Consider the following 23,949-nt stretch of genomic DNA (forward strand, 5'->3'; position numbering starts at 1 on the left):
AGAGAGACATGCAGCCTATCACAGCATTATGATATCACAGACAAGCTACTTGCTGCATAGCAGTATGATACTAGTGGCACCAGAGGGGATCATGGTTGAGGTAGTGTTACTTGCAAGAGAAATATGTCATGGAAGTTTGATGGATTCAATGTGTTAGGCAGTCATGTAAGCAATGAAAAGGCTTTATTATTGATATAGAAATATGATCATAGAAATATGTTTCCATCAAGTGATAAAGTTTGAAGGTATGTACATACGAGATATGTGTCACTGCAAACTTCAAAGTCTGTAAGACATAAACATTGATGACCAGGATTGGGCTTGACAAGTTGGCACCTGTAGAGACCAGTGATAGAAGTTTTGGGGCTACAAGCATGCTGCTATCAGCGGGCAGAAAGGTTTCACTGCACTAGCTGTGAAGAGTCAAAGTTATCAGAGATGTTTAGAATATTTTCAAAAAACAAGATTGAAACAGTAATTCTTATTCCAGGAGGTGTCATGGCCTTCAAAAACATCATAAGCTTATTAACTTGGCGAGCCCCAAAAAGTTGCAAGTTCATATTACAAAATCTGTATGTCTGATTGGTAAAGATGGCATTCATTGTATCAAAAATTTGATAACCTGTTTCAACATGATTGGATCATAGATCCTCGAGAAAAACTCTAGGATCTATGATTGGATATAGGAATGAAAGTACCCTGGAAGTCATTTGCATATCTCCTGGGTGATGGACTGTTTCACTCATTAAATGAAAGTAATCCTGGGAAATAAAACACAGAGTGTGACAAAATTTTTGCGATCTGTAACAATAATTTTGATCTTCCGCATCAAACAAAAAATAAGAAACTGTTCATGTGATAAATATGTAATCCCATGGAATTTTTCTCTGACATCATCGTATGCAAGTGTTTGTCATGGAGCCATAAAACGTCAAGCCAAATTCCATGGGATTATATAGTTATAGAATATCCCATTAAGCCTGTCATTTGAGTGAGAGAAAGTTCAAAGTTATGAAAGTGAAGGTTATTAGAAAGGGAAAGTTATTAGAAACTATATTTACATAGAGTATATGTACAAAGACTGAAAGTGATTTTGTCAAGTCATGTTGCATCAGCTACGTAATTTATAAGTTAGTAAAAATTTGTTCTACTTTTTCCTTACATTCAACTTTCAGTCACACTTTGCAACATTTAGAGACATTTGCTGAATTTTTGACAACTTTTTTCATTTTAATGTGTTGCAAGTCTTTACATTTTACCACAGAAAAAATAGTCAGCGTAGTACAAATAGCAAAGTCGGTGTCCATTCATTTAAAATGCAAAAACTTCAAATCGACTCTTGCATTGTACTGTCGCAGCTTTCTATGGCACAATAGTAAGGCATAGCTTCATTACAGCATTTCACTCCCACCATCTGTACACACAGCCACCTCAGTCTATTGCCTCTCAGACAAAATCCTACAAAAAAACAACTCTCCATCTGGACAAAAGCTACCTTATTTGCCAGTGTAGCAATAAATGCAACAATTTTGACTTGCTGGATAATCTTCAGTGTCATTGATGCAATTTTAGTCCTTTGTCCGTGGGACTATATGGATATGGCTCCATCCATCCATCAGTCCATCTGGGCAGATATCTCAGACATGCCTGCACCTATTTCTTTCAAACAAGGACAATACACTGAGATATACATATACACGTCCATTGGTTTGGGTGTGGCATGTATAATCAATGATTTTTGAAAGAGACTTGTGTTTCCTGAGAGACTTTTGATGAAACTGTACAGATGTACAGAACTCTGATAATGAACAAAGACATATGTCAGTATTGTGTCAATTTATTGGAAATAAGCATATTTAATGAATTTTCATGAGTTAGGTGACATGTCAAAGAAATACTGTCTCAAAGATGATGAATTTTTGTAAAGATGTTTATATACCTAAGTTGTAATAGTGTGAAAAGACATTTATGGCAGGATCATGTAAATTAATTGCTAATTTGCATCCTAAAGTTTTGTAATTAAGGTACATTTAGTACAAACATATTCACAGATTGGTGTGGTTCAGTCAGTGTTAGGGTCCACATATACCTTTATCATCAATTTTACGTCATGTTACATACAAATCTTGTTTGCCATCAGAAGCTTGTGGTCTTTTCCTTGTTATGCTCAAACTTGATTGTTCCCATTGACATACAGTTACTGATCCAATGTTTTGTTTCAAAATTAATACATAACTGCAAGGGTTACTTTTCTGACAGAGAATTGTAGCTTGTATACCTCATTGCCATAATCAAATTTTACATCAGTTGTAGAAGGGATATTTAGACTTTGAACTCATTTGGGAGAATGGAATTTTTATCTCGTAAATTTTTGAAAGCCAAGATTTAAAATTCATGCACAGATAGATACAAATCTTGAATCTTACAGCGATGTCATAACATGCAGCAAACTTGGCTTGGAAAATGATTTCGAATATTTGAAAAGTATCCATGTGAACATAACCCCCTGAAATTCTATTATGCTTTCAGTTATTTCAAAGACCAAATTCTAGACCAGTGAAGTTAAATCAAGTAGTTAAAGGGTCTGTGTTGGATAATCACAGAATTCCAATAGATTCGCTTCTTTTCTATCATATGAGCCATATTTTAACAATCTGAAAGAAAATTAGTAGTACTACTCCACTTGAGCAGACCTATACATCTGTAATATACTGCATTAAATGAACACTCTTTAGTATCTGTGGAAATTACATCAAAATTACAATGGACTAAAAGTAAATTTCCTTCAAAGAAGATACTTCCAGTTTGTGTCATTGAGAAAGACAAACAACACATCACACAGGAGGAAATAATGTTCAGTTCATATTTTATTAACTTAGGTTCAGCAGAACATAATATTTAAGTGTAAATGAAATATTGTGTTACAAATAATGAAACTTTGTCTTGTGACTCTAATTAACTGGATCCCTTATTCCAGTTACAAATTATCAAATCATGATTGTAACATAATAATATTTGCATTAATGCATTCTGTCAGTGGTTGTCCAATACTGTACATAACCTGAATTGAAACCTGAGACTCCAATGCATGCACACCCAATTCTACAGATAATAAAACATTTTTTTTCTCTCGATGCTTGTTTGAACATGCATGAGTTGTGGAAAAAAGACTACTGCAAAGTCACCAATTTTGACAGAAACCAAGACGGCATTCTATAAACTACAATGTATGGTAGTAAAAACCATCAGAACCTTCCAACATTTTTAGTGTAAATTTTTGTGTATGAATTTCTATCATCAAAGAATCCGAGTACTTGCAGAAATATAGAACAACCCCTTGCTCAACATATTTAAATTACAGTATAGTACATATGCAACATTCAAAACGATACATTGTCAAACATCACTGAAGTAATGTGAAGAAATTATACCGGTACTTTGCCCCTTCCAAGAAGAAAAACATTAGTGAATTTAAGGCAAGAGGACATTGCACAAGCAGAAAGCATTTCAAATTGTAAAATATGTAAGGTAAATGGCATGCTGGGTATATTGGCATTCTTGCCTTGTACCTTTGAAATATGTCATTTCACAATGTACATGTATTAAACCGGTAGCTTGGCTTGGCTATTATACCTGTGTAGTTACTCTACTGTCTGTTACACTAATGATAAAGATGATCCTATGACACTGGAAAGTGTACCATAGTTAATAAGTATCTTTAAACCATAATAACCAAAATTTTTGACAAAAAAGGAAGGCTTTTATAACAATGTATAAATTGCAATGTACAATACCTGTTATTCTTAGAGTTGATAAATGTATCTCTACGTCCTGAGTAAAGTACATGTAATATATATATGATAACATGAGATGTGTGCAAATCAAATCTTCATAAATTATGTTAAGGGTTTCTTTGTTACATTTCTGTTGACCTTTTCAAAGTCTGGGATGACAAAAGTGAAACAAAATGGCAGGCTTGTCAGGAATGTAAACAAGCATTAATGGACAAAGCACCATATAAAAGGGAAAATGTCATTGTTGGCCTTTACGGTGGATGGGAAGTTGCACAGTTTGACAGTTTTTAGTTGACAAAACCACTATCAATGCTTTCCTGTCTGCCATAATCATCATCATCATCACCATCATCATTGCTTTCTCCTTGCTGTAACAGCACAAGGTCCTTCTTTATCTGCCCTAATATGGATTCATTATTGTCAGATGAATGGATGTCATGTGCCAACGGTTCCTTTAAAGAAGTACCACTTCTCTCTTGTGACAAGATCACTGGCATTGTATCAGAGTTATGGTCTGTCCCTACTTGTGTTTTGCCATTGCTACCAGTTCCATCCATTAACAGTTTAGCAATGTCATCCACCTGTTCATCTTCTCCTTCAGATGTTTTTTCCCTGTTCACGCCTTTGCTTTTTTTGTCAGCTTCTCCAAAACTCTCCCGAACTTTCTGGTCAAACATTTGAACCATCTCAAAGACTTTGCTGCCCCTGACTGTGGTTGCACTAGCACTTCTGGCAGCTTCAAGGCTGAATTCCTCATTAGCACCACCAGTTTCAATGGCTGAGTCATTCACTTCAACTGCATTGTGATCATTTACATCTGGAGGAACTTGTGTTTCTGGATATATGGTTTTCACAAAGTCATTAGATTGGGTATCAGTGTCAAAATCTATTAGATCTTCATTGTTTTCATTGGCAATGCTGTTTGTGGTATTCATTTGCTGTTCAGTGTCAGGGATATACTGTTCTGTAACATAGTGTTCTGTGATGGATATTCTACTACTTCTACTGCTGCTGCTTCTGCTGCTGTTCACGTTCACTGTTGAAATTGCATCTTCTCCAGATGTTTTTGTGTTGGTACCAATTTCGCAATCAGCATCAACTATGAGAACATCGTTGTTTGGAAGATAAACAGGTTTGTGAAGGAAAGAGTCCTCTCTATCCACAGGTTTTCCTTGGCTAGCTAGATCACATTCTGTGACAATATCATGCATGTGTCCTGGCACAGGATGAGCATTGCCTTCAGTGGAGATACTTTGTTGATCACCGTCATGCCCATCATGATGAATAGAGGAATGAGAGTACTTGTGAGGTCCAATTATCCAGTTACTTTCTAAAGCATCCAAGCTCTGTACAGATTGATGCTCACTTTCTTCAAAGTAGTCATCTTCTGCTCGGAGTACAGATTCTAAGAATTCTATGGTCAATTTCTCATCATTTGTCAAACCTTGTAACGAATTATCATCTTCAGGTGTTTTTTCTTTCTTCTTTTTAATTGATTTCTTGTCTGCAATCACACCAATCACTTGTTGTCTTAAATCTGTTAAAGCTTCATTCACTTCAATCTGACGTAGTTCCTGTGCTGTCTCTGCAGATGGAAATAAACTTGGTGGGGCTTCACTAGAACTTGTATTGCTCAGAAAGTTATTGTAAAAGTCCAGTCCATGATACGCCCAAAATGGATGAACATCAGCTGAACTCTCAAGATGAGATGGCGGTCCATTATATGACATTTCGGGAGTTTTTATCTTTCTTGTACTTCTTGTACTTCCAATAAAGTCTCGTGATGTCTGTAGAGAACTGATAAAATATCCTGGTGGTTCATGGATAGACTGAAGGAATTCATCCGAAGTTAACAATGGCAACCGTGGCAGGTTTTCAGAATGGGAACTTGTACAGCCCATCTTCTTCTATGCTTTACACTTACACCTTTTGGGCCTGTGAATTAGAAGACAAAACATTTAATAATTTGCTTGTGTACTTACACATGTATGTCTAACCAAACTGTAGACAATGTTCACTATGAGCTCTCAGATCTGCTGTTTAAATGGTTTGAAAGAATTGTCAGCAGGACAGGATACAGTACTTTACCAATCTGTATAACATTGGTGAAAGATTTCAGTGAAACTAATAAGTACTACAGTAACTGTAACATTAGAACCAAAATACGATCAATCAGTCCAAAAACAGTGCCTTGCATGAGTTAATGAACATCATGACGTCTATCGTAACATTTCTGGTTTCTTTCACAGTAGCTATGACTGTCTTGATAAAACTTAGAGTTTAGTAAAATCACTTGTTGAACCTACAATTTTACCAGCTCCCTGATGAGAAAAAGGAAGGCTTATACAGAATGGATTATATGAAAGTGTGATGAATGCCACATTGCAGCATGAACATAAAAAGTCAAATTCAATCAGCTTTACCCTCTATAACATATTGTATATGTTGATGGGATACTCCCATGAAGCAAAATGTGAAAACCTACTGACTGCAAGTGTTTCATTTAAGCTAGCTCTCAGACAACACTCTCCAAGTATGTATGTAACTATGCAAATAACCACTCAACGACATTGTCTCCAAGAAACAAAGATTTTCACTTGAAGGAGACTTAAGGAGATCAGATACTAGTCTTTACAGTTATTGACCCTAAAAATCGTCAGATTTACCCTGGCGAATGGACTTGCTAGTAATAGTCTGAATAGTATAAAAGATGTGGCTGTTTTTGGGTGTTGGCCACTTTGTAAGGCGTTGGTGCAGTTTTGTATATTTGGAAAACAAGAGGCTATATGCTAGAACAATTGTGAAGTGACAAAAGAGTGGTGTAATTACTTGGAAGAATTCACAAAAGCTACAATGAAAATCTTACACTGTACACATGAAAGTATCTGTGTAGGAAATCAGTGTACCATGATCCATTGAACAATTGGTGTCATTGAGTGACTCAGTGCAAATCTACTATGGTTATAACATGTTATGTCCAGTTGAAATTGTGTAAAATAGTCCACATGTAAAACACTATGAATAATGAATTTCAGTCCAAGAGAGATTTTTTCACATTTGGGTTGATTTCAAGAAGGCCTTTCATTCAAAGAGACGCTTGGAAGTTAAGCTTTTGCAAACACTACCAAGTAGGATGTGTAAAATTGAAAGTGTAAACAATGGCCAGTTGAGACAGCTACTGGTATTACGTAAGTACATGAAGACTACCACCTTTGCTATTCAGCCTGAATGCAGGTCAGCCATATGATTTAAACATCAACACACACACAAAATTAGTCAAAAATGCAAAATTGTTTTAAATAAACTTTTGGTCTAAACCACTGAATACAAAATTAAAATTAAATCTCAGATCAACAATCATAAGTTTGAAAGAAATTGTCGAGTCGCACAAGTTTTAAATGTTCAAAACTTACGTTTACAACAGAGCCAACTTGTCAGTGTTACGTGATATGAGATTGACACAAACTGATTCATTTCAAGGAAATACAACAATTAACTTGTTGAAGATTTAATCATTGCAAAGAGTTCTGTACCTTATGTGTGATTGAATTATAGTGCTTTCATTGCTTTGACATTGTTAGATTATCTGAGGACATACACAGCACCATGGACGTACCGTAGTACGTCCATGGACATAGACGTTCATGGTGGCAGTCAGGCCGATGATTGCTGGTGGAGGGACCATGTGAAGACATACACGGCACCATGGATGTACCGTAGTACGTCCATGGACATAGCGAGTACGTTCATGGTGGCAGTCAGGCTGATGATTGCTGGTTGAGGGACCACAATATACACGGCACAGGTACTTTTTCAAAAGTGAAAAAAAATCACTGATGAATAGTGAAGTGCTTACTCAGAGAGTGCACAAAAGGTTAGATATGTGAAGAATGTAAAAACCTCACGCATGTAAAAGGAAATGATTGTTTGGTTTTATTTGCATGGGAGTGTCATAATACAAGGCTGATGAGAATGAATGCATTATACCATCTTTAAATCCTGTATTAAAGTTTATTGGAGTATTTGATGGTAACTGATTCATGGTCCGGTGTCACATGACTTAGCAAATTCCATTTTAGTTTTCTATGTTAGTGAATATAATCACATCTGAATAGTTTGACAGAATTGGACTGCACTGAGTAATGCTACATGTAAAGTAAAATCATTTGCAATAAAGAGTCTACCGTATTGGACATTTTGTGTTGGAGCTTTTTAGGTGTCAATGACTTACATGTACCGGTATGTGATTGAAAGCACAAATGTTCTTAGTATCTGGTTCCACAATTGATGCACCATCCATGGATTACAGTGTAGCACTACAAATGTCAATGATTTAGAAGTAACAAATTCAAAATGATATTCCCCTTATCAGTCAATGCAGACCACTCATAAGTCAATGTGTCTTCCTTTACTTTCTTTGAAACATATTTCAGTGTGTTTGATGATAACAAAAATAGCACCAGACAGGTCACCTTAATGTCATGCACAAATTGTAGAATATATAAATATCCTTCAAACTTGTTACTCATACAAAGGGTTAAACATTAACATCAATTTCATGCTGTAATTCGAAGACAATGTAGCATTTATAGACCTTGGTTAACAGCTGCTAATAATAAAAATGTATTGACAGTTAATGTTTAATCTGTGACAATTTAGTGAACTACAAAATGCTAAACAAGTCTCATCACTGATTTCACAGATTGTGGGCGATTATGAGTAACAAGTTTGAAGGATGTAAATATTCAAACTACACTAAATGTTTTGTATTCAGTGTTATATGCAAATAATAAAGAAATTATTTTAGTATAACTTCACAATATCATACTAAAACTACAACCTTTAAAATCAACATTTACAATAATTAAGGATTAATTACCACATGATAATTCGAGCTCAGAAAACTAATTACTGGATAAAATACTCAAGCTTACAAAATGAAGTTGAATCAAAAGAATTACTATAGATATGAAAAGAGGTCTTGTTCACGAACAGTGGTATTTAATAACGATATCATTGAAATAATTTGCATAATCAGGAATTTGAAGAAATGATAACGATACAGATGTTGGCAATATTTTGTTAGAAAAGAAATTCACCTTGATGAAAGAAAATGGAGAGTTACGCAATGACAGCATATTTGATGAATTAAGAATACACTGCTAAATTACATCATAAATAAATAAACGAAATCACTATCCCCAACTTCTCGTACAGAATTATATCCCAGTGTTCATCAAATCAAAATTAGAAATTTGTCAGACACATTTTGTTAGAATTCTGATGATCATGAGATTTCAAGAGTCACACACAGGGAGAAAAGCTTGACCTTGGCTGTATAGACAGTACAACCATACTGATCAGTACACTGGGAAATACCTAGTGTACATGTGTCAGTCACTTCAAACATACAGGTTTCAGGTACAGTAGCACTTCATCTAATTTTGTCCTCAGCTCTCAATATTCAATCTGTTACTTCAAACATTTTTCCAGTTATCCTAAACATGCACATCTTCAATTTCAAGTTTCCTTAGATCCTCATGTATCCCCTGGACAGATGTTTTTAAACATGGATACAATGCAGTAACCAATCACATTATGATATGTACCAAAGGTATTACACTTATTACATTTTCTCCATTGGGGTATAAATTTTACACAAATTTGTAGAAAATTAACAACAGCAAATCCCTATTGATTGTCACACATGTTTTGGAATGACATCACAAATACAACAAAGTTTCATGAAAGATTGCCAGTATTAAGACTTCCCTACGTAGCTCATCATGTACCCATAGATTTGATGACATCACTATCCTCAAAGACAAATATTAGTGAATCTGCAATAAGTTTGACATCAAGACAGTAATGGTATTAAAAGGTATTTTAGGTGGAAAAACTTTAAACTTCCCATGATATCAATGCCATCTCATGTAAACAGCAGGTTACAATCTTCAGATTGTGAATCTTACCTCAAACCTCACTGCAGTTCCGCAGCCAATAACTTTGCCTGGCAATTTTGGATGGTGGGGAAAAGGTATGTCTACCTTTCACAACCACACAAAATCCCTCGGGAAGGTTGTTGACTACAGAACTGCAGCAACTCTAACAATAGTTACTCTGGATTAACTGCATGTGCTCAAATCCTGATGTGCTAGTGAAGCACATGTTCAGGTTTGACAATAACCGCTCAATGTTTTTGACATGATTGTTATCATAAGCAATAAATTGTTTATTATATCACACAATCTGCATTGATACTGATGTTGAGGATAGTAATAACACTGGTTGACACCCAATCCCTCCACCCATGGAGCATGGATGGACATACCACTGTGGTACGTCCACCCACTCCATGCTCCACCATAGTTGACAAGGATTCCTGTAAAACAGGAACTATGCTTAGCATATTTCTTCAAATCGTTTCACATTATGTCTTGAAGTGTAGCTTACCTGTACTCTCTGAGGAAAATAACCAAAACTACAATACCAGGGAGATAACGCTCCAACAGTAAGACACAACATAATCCAGCTGATTGCAAACTATGTCAGACCACAGTGGTCAGACCAACAAAAAGTGAATTCTTTTATGGGTGGAGGGTCATGTCAAAACAAGCCAATGTAAGCAACCAATCGACTGCTGAATACTAATTACATTACCAACTTAATTTGCATGGCTAAAAATACAACACCATTGTATTGCAGAACAAAAGATGCCTGGACAGAGAGTATGCATTTTCATCAGGTAATGTGTAGCATCAGTGAAAGTGAACTTCGTCCTTTCTCTTTGAGTTTAAAATCAAAGACAGCAACTAGCCAGATCCTGATACAGACATGAGCATTGGAAAAACTATGTCAACACAACTTTCAGGGAAAATGACCTTTTGGAAATTATAGGAGCAATAAAGAGTATTTCTTCAAGGACAATGTGCCAAGTTTCAAAAGATAATCACTTGAATAGGGTTATGTGGTACCAACTTATGTCAAACAATGTGACTGTGCAGAATTGCGAACAAAAGCTCATCTATCGGTATAAGCTTGTCAAGAATAATTTTACAAAGTATGTACCATACAATAGTGAAAACTTCCAGAAAACAACCTATAAACAGGTACAAGTAGTATGGTCAGTGATTGGTCAGTGAGTTGTGAAGTGTTTGGCATTGTGGCCATTCTTCATAATGCCATATTTATGACCAATGGAAAGGGTGCGGTGATAATGTTACCATTAACACTCATTTTTTTTACATTAATATTTTACAGAATACCTGTAAGAGTGCAAATCTAAATGTTCACACAGCACAGAACGGTTTTTAACTTTTCCTAAAAGTGGTTATTTACACCATGAACAGCGTTAACTGCAAATACATTTATGACCCTCTGTTACGACCAATGATATTCCAGATTGCCAAGGTTCAAACGGGTTAGGTCAAGACAAAGAAGTATTGGTAAACATTACCTTCAAACGATCAAATTTTGATAAAGCTTTCTCAAAACAATGTTATTGCACTGCATAATTCGAACTTATGATGACAAAACAGTTTGAGATCAAGATAATTCTGAAGAGAAATATTAAAAGAATGGTTTTAAATTAAACATTAAACCTAGATCTTTTTAATTAATCAATAGGATGTGATTGTGAAAATTTGGTAGCTTGAACTTGCCATACATAGACTGAATCACATCAAAATAAACTTATTTTCAAAAGAACTGTAATGAAACATGGCTGCTTCACAATTTTAATTGTATAATTGTTTTTTAAAATGGCAGATTTTGAACAAATCTGATGGTAAAATATGCATTACCACATTATTGTCTCCAACTAAACTCGCCTACTTTTGAATAAAATTCATCTATTTCTGGTGTGAAATTATCATTCTAAATAGATGTACAATGAAACCCAACCTTATCAACACCTCCTTGATAAGAAGAATGATTGCTGATTTTCCAAGCTAAAGGTAGCAAGCTGACTGGAATTTAATACAGCTCTATTGTTCTATTCTTGAGAGACTGTCTGGAATAGACAGGTTTCTCAACATGTTGATACTTATACAAGGTTGACTGACATCCCTGCTCATAATTGAAATAAGTTTTGAGTCTACATTTCAAAAATGTACATAAAGCTTTGAGAGTCTATGTATAGTTATCCCATTTATTTTATTGCATAACTGACTCAATTTGTGAAAAATTAACAGTACTTGATCTATAGGTCTTTTTCTATCTTTCATAAAATTGTCTTTTTCAATTACAGGAACATAATATCATTGCCAAACGTGATTTTCTTCAGTACAAGGTTTTAGGTTTCAGTATATGATGATCACTATCCAGAAAAAATAATGAAAACACGGATAAGGTTTTTCATCCTTCTTCTCTGCCAAATGATCTTACAGTTGCTACATACTGTATTTTTCCAACAGACTCATGTTCTCTACCACCTCTAACCTGCCCACCCTTCATACTATGCGTTGCTCTCTACCACCTCTAACCTGCCCACCCTTCATACTATGCGTTGTTCTCTACCACCTCTAACCTGCCCACCCTTCATACTATGCGTTGTTCTCTACCACCTCTAACCTGCCCACCCTTCATACTATGCATTGTTCTCTACCACCTCTAACCTGCCCACCCTTCATACTATGCGTTGTTCTCTACCACCTCTAACCTGCCCACCCTTCATACTATGCGTTGTTCTCTACCACCTCTAACCTGCCCACCCTTCATACTATGCGTTGCTCTCTACCACCTCTAACCTGCCCACCCTTCATACTATGCGTTGCTCTCTACCACCTCTAACCTGCCCACCCTTCATACTATGCGTTGCTCTCTACCACCTCTAACCAGCCCACCCTTCATACTATGCGTTGTTCTCTACCACCTCTACCACCAGCCCACCCTTCATACTATGCGTTGTTCTCTACCACCTCTAACCTGCCCACCCTTCATACTATGCGTTGTTCTCTACCACCTCTAACCAGCCCACCCTTCACACTATGCGTTGTTCTCTACCACCTCTAACCTGCCCACCCTTCATACTATGCGTTGTTCTCTACCACCTCTAACCTGCCCACCCTTCATACTATGCGTTGTTCTCTTCCACCTCTAACCAGCCCACCCTTCATACTATGCGTTGTTCTCTAACACCTCTAACCAGCCCACCCTTCATACTATGCGTTGTTCTCTACCACCTCTAACCTGCCCACCCTTCATACTATGCGTTGTTCTCTACCACCTCTAACCTCCCCACCCTGTACACTATTGCTCTGACAAATGACTTGAAAACTTCTTCAACCATGCATTTCATAGTGAAGTTTTTCTTGTAAGTAGCTTTTCTTGGTTAGCTTATATTGATGTTTTGCTAACTACTACATTGCATATAGGGGTTAATGGCTTGTCTTTCTCCAATAGTTTACCTCAACAAATAAAATCTAAATAAAGTGGACAATCCTTTCCACACTCCCTCGCCAGTTTTCTCATCCAAGTTTAGTTCTTACATGCTGTGTATTTATTTGTATATTTGCTCGTATTACATAGTGTATATATTATTTATTTTCACTGAGTTTATTATGATAACATACATGCAAGTTGAGTTTTTCTCCTGACACACTGCCCTCAAGATTTATGATTTCTTTTTCCTAAATTTGATTTAAATTTTAAATGGCCAGGAAAACATACTTGACTACCTTTCGCTATTTTTCAGTCTCCTTTACCCTTTAAACCCAGCACGTCTTACCATATTTCTCAAATTTTTACAAACATAGGGTAATAAAATGTTGACTGATTGATAGACTGATTGATTGCATTGATGATACTCTCAGCTCCTATTGTCTTATTTGCCTTTCACAATGAAATTTTGACATAAAATTGGGTGTTCTATTCATGGATATCTGAAATCTTTGAAAGGTTTACTATCATCCAGTAAGAATTGGCCATATTTACTTTCACATTGATAACATAGTCACAATAGAGCAGGAAATGTATTACTGTAGAATGATTGATGAATAATTGATTTTAATAGCCAGCAATTTATTAATTCCCTGATCAATCGCCACTACATCGAGTTGAACATAGGGAAGGTGATAGATTATTACTAATCACCTTCAGTGTTGTTTGTGTTTTAATTACCCAAACACTGTGTACTGCAGTGACTGGTACAAAGTATTTAAGCGTACATGTACCATGCTCCAGACAGCAAACCCCTGGAACTGGTGGCATGTGAACTACCCTATGTAGGCTCCTCTGTGGACAATGTACATGCTTCAAATGCCACATGCGTACATGTCACTGATGACGAATCTACAATTGGCAGATTTGTGAATATTTATTTATGTACCTAATAGTCTAATTCAAATAGAATTAGACTACATATCTCTGGACAAAACGCTGTTATTGCTCCACAGTGATTTGAATAATCCTCTTTCTAGAAGGTGCCAATATAAATTTTTATGAGCCTACGCGGTGTGATTTAAAAACTACTGAAGCTGTCACTGAAATTAATTCTAGAGAAACCCAAACGGATGTAAGCTTAAGTTTCCATCTTTGTTTAATATATAGATGAATGATTCAATGGTTGGATTAAATTCTGTACAAATAAGGTATGAGTTGTACACACTGTGGCATTGCTGTTTGTGGATATGGATATATACACAGTGAAGGTCCTTGTAAGCACCCCCTTTCTGGGCACATCGCTTGTGGTTCGAATCACCAGTAGAGCGACCGCCGTGGCAGTCACTGTTAAATCCGAATCCTCTGATAGCTAAGCTAGACATAGTTACATAATCTAATAAATAACCCCTGCCCTGTGAGATTCTGATGAGTGAGAAAACGTGAAATAACTTAGGTTGTGGTGTACTGATAGTTCCATTCTGTTGAATGTGTTATCGAAACCCTGAAATACAGTGCCTTGAGTGAAATATACAAACCGATAACACCCAAGTACATCCTTGATCGATGTAGCCCTACCTGCTGCAGACTAGTCGTAGCTGTCATTGTGTTGTCGTAGCACAACGGGGGGAGCACCATACCACAGTCGTTTGGAGAGCTATTCAGCACTGGGACTATTCGCCCCATAGACGAGTGTACAGAAGCGAGAAATACCCCAAGTCTGGAAACAGAATGGCTATAAAAACCACGCCATGTCACATTCCGTGTTCGATTTCACTGTGAAAATTAGCAAGTTCATCTATCATGCAACCGTCGATCGTTCCCTATCATTCTAAAATTTCATACCTGATACTTTATCTGATTCAAAAACGCTCGTTTCGTGTGATTTTCGGCCGAATTCGACGGACACCTCGCCAAAACCTGGGGGTGAGCAACATTCCGGTCACCTCACAGTGGACGTTGGGCGCCTCCACTTTACTGACATTAGCGCCGCGTACCATGAGGGGTGACTGGAAGGTTTTTCATGCCTTATGTTTTGGCGACGTGTCTTCTGAACTCGGCCGAAAATCACACGAAAATTCATACCTGATACTCATCTGCTTACAAAATGCTCATTTCCTGTGATTTTCGGCCGAGTTCGAGAGACACCTGGCCAAAACATAAGCGTGAGCAACATTCCAGTCATCCCTCATGGGTAGGCGGCGCCAACGTCAGTAAAGTGGAGGTACCCAAGAGGTGACCGGAATGTTGCTCACCCCCAGGTTTTGGCGAGGTGTCCGTCGAATTCGGCCGAAAATCACACGAAACGAGCGTTTTTGAATCAGATAAAGTATCAGGTATGAAATTTTAGAATGATAGGGAACGATCGACGGTTGCATGATAGATGAACTTGCTAATTTTCACAGTGAAATCGGACACGGAATGTGACATGGCGTGGTTTTTATAGCCATTCTGTTTCCAGACTTGGGGTATTTCTCGCTTCTGTACACTCGTCTATGGGGCGAATAGTCGCAGCGCTGAATAGCTCTCCAAACGACTGTGACCATACCCCGGTGATGGAGACCTGCAGCCTCCCAAGCCTACAACTTGTCTTACGTGCAGAGCTAGTCTGGGAAAGATTTCTTGATTTGAGAAGATAAAATTTACTATACCTGTTTTTTCTGTTATTTTCGTCTTCCCTTCACCATGTACACTGTCGTCACAGAAAATCGCAATCAGAGAGATCGATGTCAGTTGACACGACCACCGATATAGTTCGAAGAGCAAGTGTGCATTGAATTCAGTTCCTAGGCTATAAATTTGTAAAAGAAAGTAACCTAACCATGGTTGGTTGGACGTGCGAATCTAACACGGCCTCTATGTGTGGTGGCCACCGAGGAAATCTTCTGAGAAGCAAACCTATTTTATCTTCTGGGCGTGTATTTTTCTATGCGTGTTTACCGACTAAATATGTCGACAACTCATAGTCATATTTCAAGGGCGTACCTACGTAACAGGCGGTAACTTGGGAAACTACGTCCAAGTACTTCCGGGATGTGTCACGCAAAAATAACCACGCCCAACACCTGTGCACAGTATGGAAACCAAGCAAACAGCAATCTGATACTTATGATACTGCCCCCGGGATATTGCCATAGATAGCTATATATTATAATAACGTGCAGCAGAGGTAAACTAATAATGTGGTCGCTGTCAGTAATTAATAATTTTATACTTCCCTGTAAGCTTACAACACGACAGCACTGCCATGATAGTGTGTTGTTTGTAGAGAGAAGAATAGGACGTATCCAGATGCAGAGATGGCGCTAATTCACCTATTGCCTGTCTCTAAAACTTCTAAAGCTCTAAAGTTTGAATACAGTATTTTGAATGAGCTGTGAATGTATTCCACACTTTTTATGCATAACCAGATGTCCAGAACTGTTATAAGAAAAATGTGATTGTGAAATTTTAGTGCATAAGCTTATTGCTTTCTAACACTGAATTCTCATTGAGAAAAAGTATCAGGAACTTGTCATGCTTTTCATATGAACTGCAGATTTCATAATGATTGGTACACTTTGCAAAACAGACTTTCAATTTACAGACATAAAGATATTTCTGACATATATCTCTGATATATTAAAATACTGCGCCCAAAGGGCGCGCCGAAAAATATTAAACATCTTGATATCTCTGATCATTATATCTGATAGGCCTAGGGGCCTATATGAACGTCATGTGGATGAAGGGCATGGTGAAAAATTGTTTGATATTTTCACGCTACTTTAAAATATTAAACATACAGATATCTCTGATATACATGTCTGTAATATTAAAGTTATATGCTTGGAGGGGGCTCTGAAAAATATGTCTTATTATTGTTAAAGTTATGCGCCCGAAGGGCGCGCCGAAAAATGCAACTGAATATGAACTTTGTGGCTCGCACGATGCATTTTAGGCAAGTATGAGCCCGTGTCGAAATTCAAAACACATAGACCCCCCCTCCCCATAAGGCATTTCAAAAACATGGTGACCCACCCTCTATCATCAAAGTCTAAAACAGGGTGACCCCCCCTGAATCCACCGGCCCCACCATGCCGAAGAAACTGACAGTCCCTAAGCTAACAAGATTGTCTCTTATTGTTGATTCTGAAAAAAGAGATCCGAAAAAAATTTGGAAATTAGTTAGGCTAGTACTCTGAAAAATAAAGACAACTCAGCCAGTATTAGTGTTGCTCCTGACGTTTGGTTTAGTCATTTTAAATCACTTGCACAAAAGGGCATTGACTCTCAAAATGTTGATGCTGATTTTGAAGCAAAAATTAAGAGGAGACTATTAAGTGGTTTTGAGTTCTATAGTAATGAGCTTCTTGACTCTGAAATTTCTGCCAGTGAAGTGTTGACTGCTATTAGATCCTTGAAATCGGGCAAAATCCTGTGGCGATGATGGAATTTTAAATGAAATGATTAAGAGTGGCTAGGTTATTTTGATTCCAGCTCAACTCAAGATCTTCAATGCTGTTTTGAGTTGTGAGTTATTTCTGTAACTTCTATAACTTCTATAACTGTAATTTCTATAACTGTGTGGGCCAAAGGGTATATACTGCCTATCACAAATTTGGGCCAGAAGATGATCCTTCAAATTACAGAGGTATTACTATCAGCAGTTGTGTAGGGAAACTATTTACTATTATTCTGAATAACAGAGGTAACAGTTTTATTCAAAGTAAAAAATTGCTCAGTTGCGAGCAAATTGGTTTTCAAAAAGGATGTCGTACATCCGATCACATTTTCGTTTTAAAGTCTTTGATTAATTATTACAAGCGTCAAGGTAGAACGAAGCAATTGTTTACATGCTTTGTAGACTTACAGAAAGCTTTTGACAGTGTTTGGTATTTAGGGTTATTTTATAAATTATCAAAAAAAAGCTTTAGTATTAAGTTTTAGAATATTGTAAAGTGCATGTATGATAATGTCAAGTCATGTATCAAGTTATCATCTGGTTGTACCAATTGGGCTGATGATTTATCGAGAGTAAGCATGACACCTGTACACAAAAGCCTCAAGAAAACAAAGATCATGATATTTAATGCAAACTTTAATATGCATAAATATAATATCTACATTTACGGTAAGAGATTAGATATTGTTTCCTCTTATACTTACCTAGGTATCACTTTTATTCCATCTGGAAATTTTAAAAAAGCAAGGCTTTCTTTAAAAAACAAAGTACTGCATTCTCTATTTGCTCTTATGAAAACCTTTAACTCTCAAAATGGAACGCCAGTGGTGGTACAACTGCATCTTTTTTGACTCTCTAGTTAAACCAGTGTTGTTGTATGGATCAGAGGTTTTGGGGGAGTTCCTTATTTAGAAAAGTAAGTTCAAAAAGATTTAATGATTACTTCCTGAAACCAAACCGTGAATTTAAGATTGTTCAGATGAAGGTTTGCAAGCACATTCTTGATATTAATAAAAGTGCATGCATCCATGCCTGTTTGCCTATGTATTATTGTTAATGTGATTAAATATTGGAGTCGTTTAGTAAGCCTTAAAAATAATAGTCTCCTTGCCGTAGCATTTGAACTTGAAAACAAATTGCATGAGAAGGGTCAGTCGTCTTTTTTAGACTTTGTGAAATCTGTCTTTGCATTCTGTAATGAGAGAGAAGAATTGTAAATTGTCTACAGTTATAAGGACAGTAAAACATTCCTTGAAAGCAAAGTTTGTTGACGTCTGGAAGAAAGCCATAGAAAGTAATGAGAAACTAAATATTTATAATAAAATTAAAACTGTTTTCAAATATGAGAAGTATCTGTCTTTTGTACAAAATCCGTTTGATAGAATAACATTAACAAAAACAAGAATTTCAAATCATATTTTCCCAGTTGAAGTTGGTCGTTATAAGAATATTATTAGACACCTTAGACTTTGTACTTTATGCAGAAGAGATGTTGAAGATGAATTCCATTGTATTATGACTTGTCAAAGTGCACCTGCACAAGGTTTAAGAGATACTTACTGTAATTCTATTTTTGAGATTCAGGCTCAGCTGAAACATTTTGACAAGATGTCCTTCTTCAACTACATAATGTCTTGTTCAGATGATTCCTTTGTGCATATTACTGCAAAGTTCTTTAATGAGCTGATGAAATCTCACAAGATGTAATTTTGAGATGACTTTTTCATCTCTCCCTCGTGAAGTGTTTTCGATCTTGTAATTCTTTTGTGTTGTATTTTTTTATGTTAATGTCACGTATGTGTACACGGCTAAATAAATAAATAAATAAACATGGCACCCATACGACCAATGTTAAAACTGTGCACCATGTCTAAGGTAAGTTGGCGATTGATAATTAGACTTGGTTCAAGTCATTGAATTTAAAAAAAACATCATTTGCAACAGTTTCTCTTGTGTCTCTTCTATTGCATACAAACCTATTTGAATTTGACAGGCCAGGATTTTTTTAGCGATCGAACGGGTTACCTTTGAGTCTTCGCAGTGGTGAGCTAGTTTCTGCCGGAGTTCCAGACATGTTCACCCGCTCGTTCACCCGTTAATTCTTACGTTTCACAAATCACAGACAGAACCAAGTCTAGCGATTGATGAAAATGGAAACATAATCTTGTTTGCCATCATATTGTACATCGTGAAATCTCGATGTTGCGGCTATGTTGACGCGATACATCGAGATATCGTGCATGAAATCAGTGGTGAAATACATCAAGAAAGTCGTATAGGCGCAGTTCCGACGACCACATCATCTTGATCGGACTGGAGTAGGTTTCACCATATTGGCACTTATAGGCAGCACCAGGGGTTGACTATCCAGCCAACGAGCGTCTGTGAAATCACCACATTACATGTGATGTAAAGTATCACGAACTTTTCGTGCGTCAATTATTGTTATCAGTTTTGTCTGTGTTTATCAAAACACCATTTTTTAGAAAGAATATGTAAGACCGAGCCCATTGCGGTAATATATTGCTTTATGGGTATAGATGGATGACCCAATCGAGATATTCACAGAATGAAGACATTTAATTTTCATGTGCGAACTTTTTTAGGTAAATTTCTCATAATAGGTTTAACATTTACTTTTCTGAAACTGCTCGTCCGATCAGGCCATGTAGGCTTTAATAAGCCTCTACTAGTAGGTATGACCTCATGCAGGTCAAACTAAGTTTTGTACAAAAAACGACTTGCAATTAGATTTTCCATAACTAGGCGAACGAAAAGTTTTTTGTTTTTGCAAGTTCATGTTATTAAAATGTTGTTCAAGGCTTTGTCGAATAATGCTTTGGTCAAGCTTCAAAAAGTGAATGGTTGTATAGTTTGACCATTTATAATACTGACTTCATTCGAGCTAAAAATATGTACAGTTACAATATGAAATTTTCTCATTAGAATAATTTGTCATGTTAAAGATCTCGTAAAAGAAGTGGATGCAGCACGATAAATTAAAACGGTCTTTAAACGGACTTTCTTGTTGCACGCTGAAGAATCCAAGGGCGTTTTGTTGTTGTTTTTGTTGTTGTTGCCGTTTTTGATTTTGTTTTGTTTTGTTTTTCAGCGGGAGAGGGGCAAGCTCCTGTCCTAGTGCAAAATGGATTCCTACTTACAAGGTGAGACCCGCGTCATATTACATGTGAGTTTAGCAACATTTTGGCCAAACAATATCACAAACTTGGAAACTTAGTTAAAAGTTCATGGCCAGGTATAATAACAATACACTAAACTCAAAGTTATTAAGTTTGATTGAGTAAAGTATTTGAGAAGGAATTTTTAACCGATGTACTTTGAAAAGTGTTTTTGATCTGAGTCGTCTTTGGATTCAGAAAGTAATTCGGTGGGGTCGTTTTGAAAATAACAATCGACTTTGGGAGAGGCGTATAGGGATCATAATAAAACACTGCCATACTATGCTTTGATGACAAAATATAATATGTTAAATTTGTTCACACCTAAGTTCAGTACGCCAGGTATATATGTTAGGACTTCAAAAGTGTCATTGACTTCGAAGTGTCTCTATAATCACCTGAACACTTTTGAAGTCTTAGCTACACCATCGTCGTAAACCACGCGCCTCTTTACGGCAACAGCTCAGCACTACCCGTCAAGAGATTGATTTTTGCGTAGGTCAGCGGAGCGGAAATTATTGCTCTGGCTCGCGAGAATGAGCTACACTGTATCTAGACCTATAGTGTCCGCTGTCCGTCGGTGCGTGATGGATGATGATTAAAAGGTTATACCTGCAAAAACTCGAGAAAGAAATGTTTTCAAGTAATCACAGAATATGGTGATGATTATCACTTCCTGAGTCATGCATCAATATGTATTATTTGAGAAGAAACGATGAAAGAAGGATTAAAAAGTATTTGTTAAAACATATCACCTGATTAAAACATATGACCTGATTTGAATTATGCTGACATTATCAGTCAGCGAAGTCCTTCATAGCAGGTTACAAATGATTGCTTACTTGAAATTATCATCCTATACCACTTAAAATTTGGTTCCAGATGTTGTCAGACCTGTCAAAAATCGCAATTTTCTTCTACGCGGAAGAAGTGATAGGTAAATCTGGGCCAGAGTATATTTTATGATTTTTGTTTTCTTTAAAAGAAAACATAAATATTCATGTTTCAGTTAAGTTGTTATTAACTTTATGTAATATGTATTCGTAAACCAAAAAAACGAACAAATAAAAAAACCAAAAACCTAGAAAACACTGGAGACGGTAGACTTGGTTCAAGTCGGTGAATTTCTAAAAAAAAGCTTTTTTATTATTTTTTTTCTTGTGTCTCTCCTATTTCATTCAAACCTATTTGGAATTTAGCAGCCAAGGCCTCAGGCCAGGTTTTCCTTGCGATTAATTGAACGCGTTACCTTTGAGTCTGCGCAATAGCTGAGTGAGTTAGTTTCTGTTGGATTCTGCGATTCCGGGAGAAACTCCCATAGTATAGCGTTCACACCTCTCATTAATAACGTTCACCCCACTCACGCGTTTCACATGAAAATAAAACACAAATCGTCGCGTTCACTCCACTCAAACATTCACAAATCACAGACTTGAACCAAGTCTACGGAGACGGGGACAGGACATCGCAAAAACCGACAGTTCTATGGTGATTAAGATTAAATTGCAAGAGGTTAAAACAGTATGGAAGCAGTAAAATATGCAGTCAGTCTGTCTATTGACTATTTTGCATACTGTTAAAGCATAGCATGTGTTCTCTTGTAGTGATTTAGTATAGATAGGCAACGAAATCTCGTTTTCGGCGCGGTCAGTTTGAGAAACTTCGGAGAGTGGGGTGACAGTCCTATTGTGGCACTAACAGGAAAGACCGGGTACCCATGCTTGTAAATGTTTCTCAAAATTTAAACACATCCCTTTATATCTGGTATTTTTCAACAAAAATACACCCTTATTATGAGAAATATTGGAGAAAAATAAACTAGAAAACACCCTCTAATTTATAAAATCTAGGAGTGAGTGAGATAATTGCAAACACTGTTACCACCATGTCAATGTTATAAATTAGTGATATTGTGTCGATACATCAATGCAGTGTAGCGTTGTTGTCTGTACCAGCCTACCCCCAATACAGTCTACAGTATGCAAGGTAGTCAGTAGATGGACTGGCTAGAGTAACATGGTAACTTTCGGGAGAAGAGTTACATGGTGACGTCCTTATTAAAAATGTCTCATTTTCGATTTAGCGCTGACATGGCAGTACATCTAGGGAAAATATTTACCAGGTTTCAAAGGGGTATTCTAATCATCTCACGGCTCAGATTTTGAAAATAAACCCAAACAGTTGTTCGTGTTTTCACGGCCTAGATAATGAACAAAAAACTCCTTTTCCGTGATTTTTAGAATATACATAGGTACCTAATGATCCTGAGAGTGCCACGGGCCAGCGGGAACTGTAGACTATAGAGGAGGAAGACGGACGCGTCTCTACCACATTTAGTGACAAAGCCAGCCCCGGTAAAAAGAAATAGTTATCGTAATTGTAGCCGACTCAGATATTCAGGTGAAAAGTAAATGCAATTCCATCGGCAGACTGAGTATTGTTTTATTTCTGTTGGGAAAGAGTTTGTTGAACTGGCACGCATTACGCGTAAGACACTTTGGAATTCTTCAATGGAATTACTAATGTATGGGCTGCTGTGGTCAGGAATTAGAAATATAAATAATGCATACAAGACGTATAAAGACCTTATCGATCGTGTAAATGACAAAGTCTATCGTATTTTAAGAGAGATTATGCAGAAATGACATTTAGGGAGCCGTCGTTATTTACAGCGGGGGTTGGAAGAAGCGGATGCAAACTATGATAAACGAAAAGGGATGGAGTTACGCAAAATATTCACTTGTGATAGTTGTTCTGAGTATCACCAAATGACGTTTTGTTAACGTCAAATTTTAAAAAGTTTTTGTATCAGGACGGGTAGCCTACAAACTTTCAATTTGTAAACATCCAGACATAGGCCTATCTGATGCAACCGAAGGGCGCGCCGAAAACTGCAACTGAATGATGCGATTCGTGGCTAATACGATGCATTTTGTACATGTATGAGCCAGTGTATTAATTCAAAAACATACAATATTCTCCTATCCGTAATTCTACTTTTTAAAAAATGGAAAGCAACGACAAACACAGGTAGGCTACATGTAATATCTTATACCTTACGAAAGTGCCATGGGAAACGTGGTATACTTTCTTCATCATTTTCACTGAACCATGCATAAAGTAATGTAGAGGTTTTACGTGAAATGATATTTTT

The 23,949-nt window shown here is 36.8% G+C and overlaps 1 protein-coding gene across 3 annotated transcripts; it reads right to left on the reverse strand.

The window, feature by feature from the left end:
• Positions 1-2,849: 2,849 nt before the first annotated feature.
• On the reverse strand, positions 2,850-16,424 carry LOC139139744 (uncharacterized). Of its 3 annotated transcripts, none has more exons than XM_070708611.1 (2): positions 15,824-16,424; positions 2,850-5,729 (listed from the first exon to the last, which is right to left on the reverse strand). In XM_070708611.1, the coding sequence occupies exon 2, from the start codon at positions 5,693-5,695 to the stop codon at positions 4,082-4,084; it is 1,614 nt and encodes a 537-aa protein (XP_070564712.1). In that variant the 5' UTR covers positions 5,696-5,729; positions 15,824-16,424; the 3' UTR covers positions 2,850-4,081. The 3 variants fall into 3 exon arrangements, with proteins under 3 accessions (XP_070564712.1, XP_070564713.1, XP_070564711.1); XM_070708612.1 differs by lacking the exon at positions 15,824-16,424 and adding an exon at positions 15,018-15,136; XM_070708610.1 differs by lacking the exon at positions 15,824-16,424 and adding an exon at positions 10,248-10,402.
• Between the last annotated feature and the right edge of the window lie 7,525 nt (positions 16,425-23,949).

The sequence above is a fragment of the Ptychodera flava genome, chromosome 9, assembly GCF_041260155.1.
Source record: "Ptychodera flava strain L36383 chromosome 9, AS_Pfla_20210202, whole genome shotgun sequence".
Taxonomy (NCBI): domain Eukaryota; kingdom Metazoa; phylum Hemichordata; class Enteropneusta; family Ptychoderidae; genus Ptychodera; species Ptychodera flava.

Excerpts from the sequence above, each read along its gene's own strand:
- LOC139139744 (XM_070708611.1), bottom strand. The coding sequence starts at position 5,695 with ATGGGCTGTACAAGTTCCCATTCTGAAAACCTGCCACGGTTGCCATTG.